We start from the raw sequence: 15,363 nt of genomic DNA on the forward strand, positions 1-15,363 counted from the left end.
TGCCCCAGCATCACAGACCCAGCATCACAGAGGAGGGAGGTTGCAGGGAAGGAGCTGCTGGTGGTCCTATCTGAGTCTGACCCTGCTGGCCAGATGCTTGACTGTAGATGCAGTCCCGAGCTCCAGCTCCCCCGACAGCCATGGCAACTCAGAGCCACCCCCCCCCCCGGCATTTCTAAGCTGGTTCTGTACTTCCTGGCCCCCTTCTAAGGCTGTCAAAGCCCCCATTCTCTGAGCACAGCTGTGCCAGCCCTCAGCCCCTCCCAGCCAAGAAGCCAGGTGTCAGAGCCCTGAGGGGGGCGCCTGAAGGCAGGAGAGTCTGCACAGCCCTCCTGGTGGCCACTTCAGATGGGCACCCAGTAACAGCCTGCGCTGAAGAGGTAGGTGCTTGGAAGGCAAGAACTTTAGGGACAGCTTGTTCACACCTCAGGCCACAGCTTTGGCCTATATGGGAGCTAAAGTGGCAGGAGATCACAGGTTCTTCAAGAGAGCCTGCAAAAGTCTCCAGGGCAGCCTGGTAGACAGCCAGCTGCACCATGTGGGTATGAAGGAGGCCTGGCCCTCCTCCTCACTCTTTTCCTGAGTCCTTGGTGCAGTAGTCCAGGGCCGGCAGCTTCTGGTTCAACCAGCCAACCCCTGTAACACTGCACTTTACCATCTCTCCCAGAAGACCTCTGGGGTTCTGTGAAGTATCGCACCCTGTTGCTAGGACACGGGTTTGTGCAGGAAAACTGGCTCTGTTGCTGCCAGTGCCGGGACCATGCCTAAGACCTAAAGGGGCTGCACAGAGCAGCAGGCACGGGTCCAATTGCCCCTCAGATGGAGGATAGAAACGGACAGCGTCCTTTGGCCATGAGTCAAGATGCCAGACTTCAAAACTGGAGGGAAGGTACTTATCGGCAACGGTGAGAGTCGAGTCTGGATAGACTTCAGGGTAAATGTCCTGAGCTGGCCACAAAGGAGTCCTTCATAGTGCCAACTTTCTGGAAAGGGCTCCCTCATGAAGGCCCAGCCCACAGTGGGCTGCTGAGCCCCTAGTCAGAATCCTTGGGACAGACCTTCGTAAGGGTGTGGATAATGTAGGAAAAGATTCCACATGTGTGCTGGACACCCTGCTGGGTGTGGGTGAGTTTACAGCCCAGACAGAAGCAGAAGCAGGGTTCCCGAGGCCAGGGTGTTCCTAACAATTGGCCATCTGCTCTTCTTACTTACCCTGGTCTCGGGAATCTGCCCACATCAGTCTCCAGCCGGCCTTGCCTGCCCCGGGGAGCTCTAGCTTTCCCTCCCCCCGCAAACCCCCACCAAGATGAGCTCGAGGGTGGGGGCGTGGGGATGTTGGGGAGTGCCTCTTTTCCTGTCTTCTCTGGCCATAGAATTTCCCAGGCAAAAGTTGGGTTACATCTGAGACACCAACTGGACTGAATTTCAATCCCTTGGTTTCCTAGCCCGACCTGGTGGACCTGCAGCCCTATAAGCCTATGTGTTGCTGAGCCACACAGATGCAGTCCAGACACTTGGACCCGGAGTCTTGAAGTCCTTCCCGGCTGATGACTGCGGTAGTCTTAGGACCTCAAACCGAGCCGGGTCCTAGCTGCCTTTGGAAGGAATAAACGAAGGCCTCCTGGCCGGCTTCTTAGGAGCTCTGCTTTGTTGCCTTCCTTTGGGTGCCACTGCTTGGCATTTGTCTCCCTGCGTGACTCTGCTTCTGTTCCAAGGTCCTTCTGTCCTGTCCCTACAGTGGGCGGCATGAGCTGGAACTCTTCCTTTAAACTTTTAAGAGTTTGGAGAGGACTTTGTTTTTTTTTTAAAGGTTCTGAAGGCGTTTTGGAACTAAGTCCACAGCATGGGGGTGGGGCATGGTTAGGAAACTGTCCCAACGTTCCCTGGGTTGGGGCCTAAGGTGTCACAGGTGGGGAGGGTGCATTTGATGATCTGGAGATGATGAGGCCGAGGCTCCCACACTGACCTTGCTGGCATCCAGAGGAATGAGGGGCAGGGATCTGGCTGAGTCGCCTACAGTTGGTGCCAAGGCTTTGCCTAGCGTCCCAGGCGGGAGAGATGGAGAGCCTGGGAAAGCAGGGAGAAGCAATGGGCAAAGTGGGGGGCAGGCAATTGGCCGTCTTCAAGGCCCACCCTGGGCACCAGGCTAGCAAGCTCTCGCTCTGCACGTGGGTTTTTGCAACCTGTGACGTCTGCTCCATCAATAATGGCCACTCACTGCCCCTGACGCCCTAGACTTTCCTGACTTGGCGTTGGCTAGCCGGTAGCTCTGCTGTCCCACCTCCGCCTAGCCAACGACTGCAAAGCCAGCTTCTCTTCTGTGGAGGGAGAGAAAGCACCGAGGGAGTAAAACAATCAAAGGTTCCTCAAAGGGGAAGGAAGCTGTGGTCGTTTGCACCTTCTCTGACCTCAGAATACGGCTTTCCATTTTCACCCGCCAGTGCCCTCTTTCCCTGGGCAAAGCTCCCATCATCCCTTCATCCTCTGAGCTATGAAGTTTGAGTCGGTCCTCCTCCCTTTAACCAATGAGAAGTCGTTCCCGTGTTCTAACTCGCCTTTTTGCGTAGCCACAGCGCCCTCCACCGCTCCCTCCCCACCCCTTCTGCCCTCCCTACTGCAAGTCCTGGGCTCCCGTTCGCGGAACCTTGTCCTACTTCGCTTGTCCTCCCTCGCTCTGGCTGCTGTCGCCCGGAACCCTCGCAGAGAAGACTACGGGTCCCGTGACCGCGCAGAGCCCCCCGCGGGGGCGGCTAGAGTCGGGGACTGCGCGGAAGGCGGGGCGCGTGGGAAGAAAAGGGGTTTTGTGCGGCGCCCGGCGGGCTGGCGCCCCCGTCTGCGTCCCGCGCACCCTGCCTTGCTCGCGCCCGCGCATTGCGCCGCAGTCTCGGCCGCGGCTGCGGGACGCACGGTGTGCGGAGGGGACCTACAAGGTGAGTGCGGAGGCCGGGCCCTGCCAGTCACTTACTTGCTGTGTGACCTTGGGCAAGTTTCTTGACCTCTCTGAGCTTGAGAATTCGGGCGTGGGTAAGGGCGCGCAGCTGGCCTAACTGCTGTGGACGACGGGGATGGTCGCCCGCCGTAGCTTCCTGGGGTCCCCGCGCACCCGAGGGCGCGGTTGGCGGCGCCTCTCCTAGGGCAGGCGCACAGCGTACTGTACGGGCCTTGGCGTCCCGAGCCGCGCAGCCGCTAGCTCCCTGCCTCCGCCGCGCAGTCTGCAGGAGCCAGTGTGCGATTAAGCAAAGGAGCTGCGGCGCAACCAAGGGTGCCCCGGTGCCTCCGGGAAGGGTCAGAGCGCTTGAGCTTCGAACAGGAGCCACTCTTGTCCCAGGACAATCGGATCCTCTGACCCCAGGCTTCCCCTCTAATCCCCTGCTGTCCCAAACCGAGTAAAAGGGAGGACGAGTGTGAGTAGCTGCTGCTCAGCCTGGCCTCTCCAGCAACCCTTCTCCTCAGAACCTAACTCCCTTCTTACTTCCAAGCGATAACCCTAGTTACAGCTTGCACAGACCAGCCAAGAGTGAAGGCCACAGCTCTGGTTAGCAGGGGGGTCTGGCCTGGAAGGACATGGCAGGACTTGAGAGGAGGAAATTTCCCATCACTTAAGCTCCAGCAATTGGCAACTGTGAACCCAGAGTGAGGACTAGGAGTGAGAGAGGCAGCCAGCAAGAAGAAATGTAATCCGTAGGAATTGCTTGCCGTCCTAACCTTGGTACCCTGCTGCATCATCAGAGTACCTGATCCTTGACCTGGGTCCTCATAGTCTTCAAACTCCGGCCTGGCTCTTGAAGACTGTGTTTATTAGCTCTTCAGCTTTCCGTACTGAGGGCAAATGCCCTGGCTCCTGATTTGGCTCTGCTGGTGGCCCAGAGTTCGCTCTAGCCTTCTCTGGGCACCTACCTGCATTTTCCCAGAGTGTTAGTGCACTGAGGTCCTCAGAAAGAGAGTGTTTCCAGAGCTCATGGCCAGACGGGGGCTGGCCTCTCCCCCCGCCCCACACCCTTCTCCAGTACACTCCAAGTTGTAGGCTTTCACAAAAGATGGGTGGGGGAAGGAGCAACTGGACAGAGGCCAGCCTGGCAGGGACAGGGTCTTTGTCCCAGCTGGCTTCTGAGCCAGGAGATCCGGTGGAAAAGCCCGTGCCAGTCAGAGGGGAATGACTGAGAGCAAAGTAGGAGGGATGGAGGGGGCAGAGGATGTTGGGTACCAGGGGCAGCTTCCTTACAAGTCCTTGTGGGGAGAGGAAGCAGGAGGCATTCAGTCTAGGGGCCCTCCTGAAAGAGGAGTGGCTAGAAAGAGAAGACTGGGCTTTACCGCTGGGGAACACCTGAGGGCAGGGGAAAGTGGGCCCACAGTTGTGCACCCCCCCACCCCATGGATCTATGTGGCTGCCTGAACCTGAAGGTGCTCAAGTCGCTCGCATGGAGTTCTGTCCTTGCATCTTACCCACGCATGTCTTTCATACTCAGGAGCCTGTCTCTGGGTGACTTACAATTTCCAAGTGTATGCATGCTGTTTAGGGAACAGTGACAAAAAAAATCTGTATGTGCTCAGCACCGCCTCTTTTTCTCTGAATGTTTGAGGGTTGACTGGTTGGGCGCACAGATGTAGAACCCAAGTGCAGGGACAGCTGGCTGCACAGTGCCACCCATCGTGGATTATAAGCATTCGTTGGACATCTACTCTGTCTGGTGCTGGCATGTGCACGGGTGTTTTCTGCTGTGGATTATAGTTAGGCAATAGATAATAGATTTACAACGACAACAATATATAGATAACAGCTAGCTAGGCGGATAGAGAGACAAACAGACACTCAAAGCACATGGCCCCACCAAAATGCATAAGGTAGTAATGACTGTGCCTTTTTTCTTTACAATTAAGAAAATAGAGACTCAGAGATGGTAAGAACCTTGGCTAGGTCACACAGAGGCTGGGGATTCCTCGTGGTGCTGAGGAGATGGGATTAGAAACAGAGTTAGTGGTTATTCTGGTATGTGCAGAGAGCCAGAGGAAGTCCGTCCCCAAGTCTAACCACACTTTTCATCTTTCCTCCTCAAGTTCATCCATCAGTTTGCAGCATGATCCCACTGCTGTCCCTGCTAGCAGCCCTGGTACTGACCCAGGCCCCTGCAGTCCTAACTGATGATCTGAAAGAGGACAGTTCAGGTGAGCAACCCTCCAGAGGACCACTGTCTCTGCTGTATCTCCCCTACGGCAGAAAGTCATCTGCTTCCAGCCCGGGTACCGGAAAGGAAACGGATGAGGAAGTTCTGTGGGCAAGGGCTGGAGCCAACTGCAGAATAGGGATGAGTTGGGGACCTTGGAGTCAGTGCTGCAAAGGGGCCGAAGGCAGGAGGCTAAGGGTGGAGGATCGCATTCAGGACCCTGGGCAGGGATCAGCATTCCGAGCCCAGTGTAGGCACCTTAGGCGGGTTGGTCCTGGGGGGCGGGGCTTGGAGCCACGCGCACAGGCGCACTGCGTCCTGCGTCTGGCTGCAGCGGGCTTTGACCCCTGTCCACAGAGGACCGAGCCTTCCGCGTGCGCATTGGCACCACGCAGCTGCGGGGCGTGCTGGGCGGCGCCCTGACCATCCCATGCCACGTCCACCACCTGCGGCCGCTGACTAGCCGCCGAACCGTGCCGGGCTTTCCCCGGGTCAAGTGGACCTTTCTGACTGGGGACCGGGAGGCTGAGGTGCTGGTGGCTCGCGGGCTGCGGGTCAAGGTAAACGAAGCCTACAGGTTCCGAGTAGCCCTGCCCGCCTACCCTGCATCGCTCACGGATGTGTCTCTGGTGTTGAGCGAGCTGCGGCCCAATGATTCCGGGGTCTATCGCTGCGAGGTCCAGCATGGTATAGACGACAGCAGTGACGCTGTGGAAGTCAAGGTCAAAGGTGAGAAGACCGAGTAGAGTGAGGTCCCTAAAAAGAGGGAGGAAAGGACTCTGGCCCCCGGGGAGCTGAGTGTGAGGAGACTTAGCAAACCTTGCATGCGTAAAAGACACAGGCTGAATTGAGAAAGTAGAGCGGGAAACAGTCCTACGAGCCCTAGAGAGCTCAGTCGTACTTTGCCTTTTGTGAACAGAGAGTGACAGGGAGGGGAAGTCAGTGCGCTGGTGATTGTCAGGCTCAGGAATTCTCTTTGCTCCTCAGGGGTCGTCTTTCTCTACCGAGAGGGCTCTGCCCGCTATGCTTTCTCTTTTGCTGGAGCCCAGGAAGCCTGTGCTCGCATAGGTGCCAGAATCGCCACCCCTGAGCAGCTCTATGCTGCCTACCTCGGCGGTTACGAGCAGTGTGATGCCGGCTGGCTTTCCGACCAAACTGTAAGGTGGGTTGAAGGTGTAGCCCAGAGACTCTTGGTTATATCGGGGTTGCTTGCTGCCTCCACCCTCCATCGAGGTTCCCCAGGGCTCCCTGCCTCTGGGGAAAAAACTGGCATAAGGAAAGTGGACAAGCCCCTGCCTAGAGCGTACTGTCCTGCATCCCGACATCCTTGCCCCACTTGTCACACAGCAGTAAGGTTGATAGGGACAGCCTCCTGGGGGGAAGGCACCAGCCCTTAGCCTCTTCTCTTTTAGGTATCCCATCCAGAACCCAAGGGAGGCCTGCTATGGAGACATGGATGGCTACCCCGGAGTCCGGAACTATGGAGTGGTGGGTCCTGAGGACCTCTATGATGTCTACTGTTATGCTGAAGACCTAAATGGTGATTGCAAGTGACAAGCCCTTCTGCAACAAGGCCTGGGGTTTCTTCTGGGGCCTCCAGTAGACTTCATGTGTCTAAGGGCAGAATAGGCAGGCAGTTGATGTACTCCTCCAAATACTGTTCCAGAGGCAAGTCCATGAGCAAACCTGACAGGTAGCTGCCAACTGGGGGTGATTTGCAGCACTACCTCTGAGCACTATTGAGTGAGGACTTGGGGCCAGACTTCTCTATGCACTAATTTTTGTCTTGGGTTTCATGCCATCCTTGATACTATCAGGTGGGCAAGATGACCCCATGTCAGGAATGAGTTTGCCTGTAAGAGTCCAGGGCGGAAGGACTGCCAACTGCCTGATGACCCAGTTCTTCTTCTCACTCAGGAGAGCTGTTTCTAGGTGCCCCTCCCAGTAAGCTGACATGGGAGGAGGCTCAGGACTACTGTCTGGAACGGGGCGCACAGATTGCCAGTACGGGCCAGCTCTATGCAGCCTGGAATGGTGGCCTGGACCAATGCAGCCCCGGCTGGCTGGCTGATGGCAGTGTGCGCTACCCCATCATCACTCCCAGCCAACGCTGTGGTGGGGGTCTGCCAGGAGTCAAGACCCTCTTCCTCTTCCCCAATCAGACTGGCTTCCCCAGCAAGCAGAACCGCTTCAATGTCTACTGTTTCCGAGGTGAGTAACCTCAGAAGCAAGCAGTGCCAGGCCTGGGAGTCTAGCCTCAGCTTCACCATCTTCTTGGTCATTTGCCCACAGGGGTCTTATTGGTGCCCAGCTTGTCATCTAGGGTCTGGGCATCTTCCCTGTAGCCTCTGTGTCACTTCACTTCCCTCCTGCTCAGTAGTCTGTACCAGTTTCCACCGGTTCCAAGGTTGCTTCAATCCCCACATTTCTGTCAGCATATTGGCCAGCACAGGTGACTGACACTCTATCCTTACACACACCCAGGAACTCCTTAGTGTGCTTACAAGTGTCAAATCTTTTAGCACTGCTGATGAGTGGACAGAGGGTGGTACCTGAAATTCAGCCCAGCACTTTGTCCTGAAAGGAATAGTAGGAGACATTAGTGTGGATGGGCAGGGAGAAGGGATGGAGGAGAGACGCAGCAGAGATGCAGGTTTGTTGGTCTGGAGTGGGGTGGAGCAAGGCTCACTGGAACAGGTCAGAGGGTCAGGGACATAGTATCCATCTGTCCTGACTGGAGACAGCCCTCTGGGCTCCTCTTACCCCAATTCTCCTTTGGAATCATTGAGTTTCTGTCCTGTGTTCCTTCCCTGAGCCACCAAGCAGCCCTTTCTCTGTTGCCTTAGTTGAGCTCCAAGTACCTGAGACACTGACGATCGAATACTGTACCTGGGGAGATGGAGTCTGTACCCTTCTCAACCCAAACTCAGCCTATCCACCCACTCTGTGTTCCATCACTTCAGGGAGCAGCTCATTCAGATGTTCCAGATCCCTCTGAAGGAAAATGAGCCCCCACTTTGTCTTATAACAAAGTGTTCTTTCTATTGTGTGTCTAATGTGTTTATTGCCTATGTCTGTTTTCTCAGGACGGAGTTTCCCTAGCATTCTCTATACCATACTCAGAGAATGTTTGGCCTAGAACTAACAGGCACTGCATTAGTACTCAAGGAATAAGTGATGATGTTCCAGGGTGCCCTTGAGCTCCCTGGGAGAAGTTGTGGGAGGATGAAGCACATTCCAGGGCCTTTTGAGGCCTATCCTAGAGCCTCAGATGCAGGCCACTGCCTCCTGAGCTTTCCATTGGCATTTTCCTCTTGCCACAGACTCTGCCCACCCCTCTGCCTTCTCTGAAGCCTCCAGCCCAGCCTCTGATGGACTAGAGGCCATTGTCACAGTGACAGAGAAGCTGGAGGAACTGCAGTTGCCTCGGGAAGCTATGGAGAGTGAGTCTCGTGGGGCCATCTACTCCATCCCTGTCATGGAGGATGGGGCAGGAGGAAGCTCCTCTTCTCCAGAAGGCCCAGAAGAGGCCCCTGGGATTCTCCTAGGTAACTTTAAACCCATACCTTGTATTCTCACTCCATCAGAGAAGTTGGGGGCAGGAGGGTAAGCCCAGCTGGGTGCTGGGGTCATGGCTAGCATAGTTCTGACCTGGCCTTCATCAACAGTTCCACCATACAAGGCATCTCTCCTGTCCCTCTCCCAAACTTAGTATTCAAGCAAATTCCACCTCCAGTTCTCTGTAGCTAGAGAAGCATGTGTTTAGATGGTGTTCTCTGGGAAGGAAATATATTCCTTATCTACCCTCTCAGACAGATAAGATAATTTTGGCAGACTGGGAGAGGGAGGTGCAACAGCCTTGTCTGCAGGAGCTAGAGGCAGCTTGCAGAACGCTCCAGAGTGTTGCCTCACAGTGTAGCCAATGGTCAGAGTTCTTCCTGACAGACACGTAGGACACCTCTCCCCCAGGTCTCCCAGGTCCCCTCCCCCAGGTCCCGCCCCTTCCCCCACCTTCCCCAGCTTGCTCTGGGGTGCTGTCCCTGGTCCTGAACTGTTTTGTTGTGGTCAGAATCGGAAACCCAATCCTTTGCACCACCTACCCGGTCCTCAGAAGAAGAGGCAGCCCTGGAGGAAGACACAGAGGCTCCAGAGGAAGAGAAGGAGCAGGAGGACCTGTGGGTGTGGCCCAGGGAACTCAGCAGCCCTCTCCCCACTGGCTTGGAAACAGAGCAATCACTCTCCCAGGTGACCCCACCAGCTGGGGCAGTTCTGCAGCTGGGTGCATCGCCTTCTCCCAGGCCTCCGAGGGTTCATGGACCACCTGCAGAGACTTTACTCCCCCCAAGGGATGGAAGTCTCACATCCACTCCAGATGGGGCGAGAGAGGTAGCAGGAGAAATTGGAAGTCCAGAGCTCTCTGGGGTCTCTCGAGAGAGTGAGGAGGCAGGGAGCTCCGGCTTGGAGTATGGCCCTTCCCTGCTTCCAGCCACTTGGGCCCCTGAGGGTACCAGAGAGCTGGAAGCCCCCTCAGGAGAGAAGTCTGGAAGAACTGTGCAGGCCCAGCCAGTGCTGCCCACCGACAGTGCCAGCCGAGGGGGAGTGGCTGTGGCTCCCTCGTCAGGTAAATCTGCTGAAGGCTCGATGCCCCCATTCCTCCTTTTTCTCCTTCTCCAGTTCTGGACCACCTGACATGTAGGCTTTTAATCACCTTCTCCCCAGATCCTCTGGTCCTTGGCCTCCTTCCCTTGCCCATCTGTCCCTTGCCTGTCTGTCCCTATGGTGCCCCATCCTGTCACTTCCACTCCAGGACTCTGTTTCACTTGCTACCCAAGTTCCACTACTGACCACTGGGCCCTCTACTGTAGCTCACGTCTCACTGGCCACACAGAATATCCTCATGCCTCTTCCTGGTGCCCGTAATACCCATCATACCCTTTGGAGCCAGGCCCATCGTCCGCTCTTCCCTCCCTCTGCCCTTGGTTCCATCCCTTTAATCACCTCGCAGTGATTCCAGGGAAGCCTGAGAGACCATACCTGCCCCTCACCTCTGGGGACCAGAATATTCACCCCAAAGAGCCTTAAGCCACTACTTCTGTGAAGTATTTTTTGACTGTTTTATGGAAAACAAGCCTTGGAAATAAATCTCTATTAAAGTGCTTTTGTACCCAGGTGTTGACACCCGCCCTTCTCCAGCTGTCTTCTCTGCTCATGACTGAGTCAGAGTCAGGATCTCTGGTCCCGTTCGCCCTCGCCATCCCTCTGTGTCTCTCCATGTATCTCTTTGCCACTCTTCTTCAGCCAACATCCTTGTTGTTCCAACAGGACAGCAGACCCTTGCTGTCCCCTCTGTTTCTCCTTGGGCCATCTACACTTCCCCTTCATACTACTGAGTCCCCAGACTTGACTGTGCATCTCACCCAATGGAGTCCTCTGTTACCTACAGGAGAAACTCACACAGTCAGGTGTGGTGTGGGACCTACCCAGGTAGTTCCTGCATGGAGCTAGTTCTCTGGCTTCTCCAGGTTTATGTACATCATCTTCCTCCATGCACCCAGTAAGAGACAGTACTGCTACCTTGTGCCCAGTGTTCCTCTCCTGCACTAACCCTGCACTAATGACCAACCCCTGGAGAAATGGGCTAATGCTCTTTAACACCAAGGATCTGTCTCATGCAAAGCGTGAGGTTCCCATCAGGAGCCCTCAGGAAAGACTGAGCCCTCCTGGTTCTCACCTCTCCTCCACGGCCCAAGTGGAGCAGCCCCTGTGTTGTCATCAGCTCACCCATTTCAGTCGCTGCCTTTCTGCCCACTGGCCTTGCAATGGCTGTAGTGGGAAAGGGGAATTGCTGCTAAGTCAGGAGGTGGGAAAGAAAGGGAGGAAGGAAAACCCAAAGGGAGTCCAGTCATCCCGTACCACCCAGCCAAGGTCTAGGCCCTGTAGCTCACAGCCAGGGTGGGACTTATGCCTTAGAGAGTGGGAGACCAAAGACTGGGTTTAAAAGTCTGTCTCCCATCAGATGTGGTGGCACACACCTTTAGTTCCAGCTCTTGGGAGGCTGGATCTCTGTGAGTTCGAGGCTAGCCTGGTTTACAGAGCAAGTTCCAGGACAGAAAAACCCTATCTCGAAAAACAAAAACAACAACAACAAAAAAAGTCTATCTCCTAAGGACTGGAGAAAGCAATATGAGGAGCTCAGGACTCTTACCTTCATGACCTGAGACCAGGCTTCACCTTACTGGGGAGACTGTTGGTGGAGGAAGAAAGGAAGCGATGCTTGAAAGCTGACTAGTGCATTCTACCTGCTCTAGCTAGGGTATCCAGCAACATAGCCCAGCTTCTCTTTCCCCTCCCCCGTCAAGGCCAGCATGAAGCTTTGTGCCTTGTGCGATGCTGGCGGGGAGTAGTTCTAAGAAACCTGGTCTGCGCTGCTAGAAGTCGCTTTCTCTGGTCATCTAGACCAGAATGGAGTAGATGTTGACAACTCCAGCACCTAGGAAGGGCCCAGAGAGCAGGCTGGAAAAGGCGGCTGGCCCAGCCTGAGACTGACAGGAATCCAGGTCTCATGATTGACAGCCCAGGGCTTTCTTGGCCTCTTCCCATCAGCTGATCGGGGCTCACAGTTGTGAGAGTACAGTGGCCTTGTGCAAGGACGAGTCAGTGAAGAACTGGGAGGTTAGGGCGAGGAGAGAAGCCCAGAACTCAGGGATGGGCTGTAGCAAGGGCCAACTCTAGGCAGAACTGTTACCTCCCTGATCTGGAAAGTGTCCGGGTGGGGGATCACGAACCCTCCCCTGGAGAGCTCAGTCTGCACAGTTACCCTTACAGCTCCTCCCCTTCACTCTCTTCCCTGTCAGGTGACTGTATCCCCAGCCCTTGCCACAATGGTGGGACATGCTTGGAGGAGAAGGAGGGTTTCCGCTGCCTATGTTTGCCAGGCTATGGGGGGGACCTGTGCGATGTTGGTGAGTGTGTGCAGGGGCGGGGAGGCACGTCGAAAGACTGACCTCAACCCTAGTAAGCTAATTCCTAAGGTGGAGGGAGCTCACTGATTTGGGCCTTGCCCTTCAGGCAAGTTACATAGCTGATCTGAACCTTGCTCTCTCTGTCCAGTCTTTGGAGCAGGGAGGAGGGTAGCCGCTTCTCCAGCGGGCAGGGCTGCACAAAGCAGGGCGGGAGAACCAGCCGTCCTAGCCACTGCCCAAGCGCTGAGGGCTCCCGGGCTGCTCTAAAGTGGCTCTGAGCCCTCGCTCCTCCTGCTGCCAGCTGTTGAAAAAACCAATCTGAGACCTGGCAGCCTAAAACAGGCCCTCCCCTGTGCTCCAGGCCTCCAGTTCTGCAGCCCGGGTTGGGAAGCCTTCCAGGGTGCCTGCTACAAACACTTTTCCACACGGAGGAGCTGGGAGGACGCAGAAAGCCAGTGCCGAGCACTAGGTGCGCATCTGACCAGCATCTGCACTCCAGAGGAGCAGGACTTCGTCAACGGTGGGTGGAGCCTGGCTTACTGCGCGTGCTCCACACCAAGCCCACTCCTCATTGCTTCCTCACCCTCTCCTTCCCCACCCCATCCCCGCTTCCTCCTCCCTTTTTCCTCTCTCCTCACTCTGTCTTTCCCTTCCTTCACTCCTCCTGCCTCTCACCGGAAAGCCTGCTGTAGGGCGATTGGGCTCCATGTCCTACTTCTGCAGGGTGGCCTAGACTGCTGGGCTCCCTGTTTTCCCAGGTGCATCTGCTTCCCTAACTCTGTGGTAACGAGATTTGCTCTTCTTCCTTCCCTCCCGAAGTGCTATTCTATGGGGTGTGGAGGTTCCTTAAGAAAATAGGGAGACAGGCTAGAGAGATGACTCATGGGTTAAAGCTCTAGCTGCTTTTCTGAAAGATCCAGGGTTCCATTTCCAGCACCCACATGATAGCTCACAACCATCTATAACTCCAGGTCCTGGGAATCTGAAGGCCTCTGGGCTCTGAGGACACTGTGCACAAGTGAGACATGACATCTATGCTGATGAAATACCCATACACATAAAATTAAAGAATTAAAAACTTCTGAAAGAAAAGAATTTAGGGAGAGTCTTCATGATATTAAATATCTTACCTGGGGGAAGAAGAGAAGAGAGGGATGGAGACAGTCGCTGGTGGTGCTGCTCTCCTGGTAGAGCCAGCAGCCACAGGCCTAGCCAACTGCCTAGAAACTGCCTAGGAAGAAGGTTTTTGGGTGGACCCCCCCAAAAGGTCAGTCACTGACCTAGGAACACAGGGCTTCCTGCTCACTGCAACTCTGTTTTTCTCCCCAGATCGCTATCGGGAGTACCAGTGGATTGGACTCAATGACAGGACCATTGAGGGTGACTTCTTGTGGTCAGATGGTGCCCCTGTGGTAAGAACTTCCACTGCAGTGCAGTCTAGGTCACTTCCTGATGCCCTCTGCCTCAGGAACTGTGCCTCCTCCATTCCCGTCTTTCCCCTGAACCCCTTCTTCCCTTGTCCCTGTCTCCTTGGGCTCTTGCCTCGTTCCTGCGAAACTCCTGTCAAAGTAACCAGACCCAGACCCCTGCCCCTCCATACCCTGGGTGCCCCCAAGCCCTCCCTCCAGTTTCCTCAGGGCGTTCCTTCTGGTATTTATGGGGTTTAAGCTCACCACTTCCTGTACTCCCCCTTCCCAGCTCTATGAAAACTGGAACCCTGGGCAGCCTGACAGCTACTTCCTGTCTGGGGAGAACTGCGTGGTCATGGTGTGGCATGACCAGGGACAGTGGAGTGATGTACCCTGCAACTACCACCTCTCCTACACCTGCAAGATGGGGCTTGGTGAGGGCTGACAGGGGAAGGCTGGTTGGGGCTGCCACTTATAAAAGGAGAGCAAAGCTACCCAGAAGAACCCATCAGGGTGTGCCCCAGGCTGTGGGAGGGTGATGCATTACATTGGCCTACTCAGAAATTCTGATTTTTTTGTCAGTTGTGGCCACTCGTTTCCTTCCCATCAAGTTTCTGTGGACCATCAGCCACAAACCAGGCTCCCAGTTTCTAACTGTACGCCCCTTGCAGTGTCCTGTGGGCCTCCACCACAGCTGCCCCTGGCTCAAATATTTGGTCGTCCTCGGCTGCGCTATGCGGTGGACACTGTACTACGATACCGGTGCCGAGAGGGGCTGGCCCAGCGCAACCTGCCTTTGATCCGCTGCCAGGAAAATGGGCTTTGGGAGGCCCCTCAGATTTCCTGTGTGCCCCGAAGGCCTGTGAGTGACAAGAGGAAGCAGGTGGGGGCCTCCAGCTACTTGGAAGTCTTGGGCTCAAGACCCATTCTGTCTGTCATTCACTAACTGTGTGAGCTTGGAGTGACCACTGCCTCTCTCCAAGGCTCATAGAAGGAAGTGGGTTGCAGTTCTGGAGACACCTTAGGTGCTAATGGCTGAGAACATGCAACCACACCTGGGTTCCTAAGGGCAGGGCAAGTATTTTGATAAGATCAGGAGTTAAATAGCAAGGACCAGGTGCTGAGGAGACGAAGGGGCGTCCAGTGTGGAGGATGAGTACGTGTGTCTTCCCTAGGCTCGTGCTCTTCGCTCAGGGGACACCCCAGAAAGACCACTGGGACAGCTCCCAAGGCCCAGGAAGGCACTGTTGGCACCTCCATCCAGTCTCTAAGGAGCCAGCCTGGAATACTGCTGTCCTCAGCACTGCCCTCTTCCCATAACAGGGAGTGGCCTGAGAGGGGTGGGACTGGACAGTGCTGGAAGGGGTTTCTGGGAAACACTTGGATGGCTCCACCCAGCCTGGGCCCTCTCTCTCATTCCTGGCCCTCAGGTTTTACCCTCAGGACAACGGGTAAGTCCCTAAGTGCCTCGACTTCTCTCTTATGTCAGCTGCTTCCTTGTCTCTCGATTAATCTAAGGGACACTGTGCTACTCATTCCTCATTGAAAGGATTTGCAGGGTGGCATGCCAGCAAAACCAGATGGAAATAAAGTTGTTTGAACCCAAACAAATTTGATGCTTCTGTGTGAATGTGAACAGTCAGACAGGGTTAGAACCTCCAAAGGTAGGTATAAGTAGGGCTGCTGAGATTATTAGCTTGCCAAAAGGTCCGAGAAGTCACCAAGAAGTTGGTGGATATAGTGCCGTGGTGCAAAAAAGTTGCCCAGCCAATTAAAGATTCATTACTGCCTAATATTCCTTAAAAAGTATTGGTGTGACCCCGGCAGGCT

At 55.3% G+C, this 15,363-nt stretch overlaps 1 protein-coding gene and 1 long non-coding RNA gene across 6 annotated transcripts; both read left to right on the plus strand.

The window, feature by feature from the left end:
* The first annotated feature begins 600 nt into the window (after positions 1–600).
* On the plus strand, positions 601–1,639 carry LOC146891339 (uncharacterized). Its single transcript, XR_014997734.1, has 2 exons — positions 601–905; positions 1,446–1,639. It is a non-coding gene; the product is annotated as an uncharacterized LOC146891339 (long non-coding RNA).
* Positions 1,640–2,644: 1,005 nt separating this feature from the next.
* On the plus strand, positions 2,645–15,144 carry Bcan (brevican). Of its 5 annotated transcripts, none has more exons than XR_014997733.2 (14): positions 2,645–2,930; positions 5,056–5,163; positions 5,520–5,891; positions 6,150–6,324; positions 6,575–6,702; positions 7,080–7,373; positions 8,486–8,710; positions 9,232–9,783; positions 12,017–12,124; positions 12,486–12,644; positions 13,454–13,536; positions 13,823–13,967; positions 14,116–14,416; positions 14,709–15,144. XR_014997733.2 is itself a non-coding variant. In XM_048454137.3 (14 exons), the coding sequence occupies exons 2-14, from the start codon at positions 5,076–5,078 to the stop codon at positions 14,802–14,804; spliced, it is 2,637 nt and encodes an 878-aa protein (XP_048310094.3). In that variant the 5' UTR covers positions 2,647–2,930; positions 5,056–5,075; the 3' UTR covers positions 14,805–15,144. The 5 variants fall into 5 exon arrangements, 3 of the variants coding, with proteins under 3 accessions (XP_048310094.3, XP_048310102.3, XP_085534231.2); XR_014997732.2 differs by having other exon boundaries at positions 2,646–2,930; positions 14,116–14,395; XM_048454137.3 differs by having other exon boundaries at positions 2,647–2,930; positions 14,205–14,416.
* Positions 15,145–15,363: the final 219 nt, after the last annotated feature.

Source organism: Myodes glareolus, chromosome 17, assembly GCF_982192425.1.
Source record: "Myodes glareolus chromosome 17, mMyoGla1.1, whole genome shotgun sequence".
Lineage (NCBI taxonomy): Eukaryota > Metazoa > Chordata > Mammalia > Rodentia > Cricetidae > Myodes > Myodes glareolus.

What these genes read in the sequence shown, in the direction of transcription:
- Bcan (XM_085678105.2), top strand. Translation starts at nt 4,380, where the DNA reads ATGTGGCTGCCTGAACCTGAAG. An exon ending in CAATGTCTACTGTTTCCGAG is followed by an intron (nt 7,374 to 8,485) that starts GTGAGTAACCTC and finishes CTCTTGCCACAG; the next exon opens with ACTCTGCCCACCCCTCTGCC. An exon ending in GGCTGTGGCTCCCTCGTCAG is followed by an intron (nt 9,784 to 12,016) that starts GTAAATCTGCTG and finishes CTTCCCTGTCAG; the next exon opens with GTGACTGTATCCCCAGCCCT.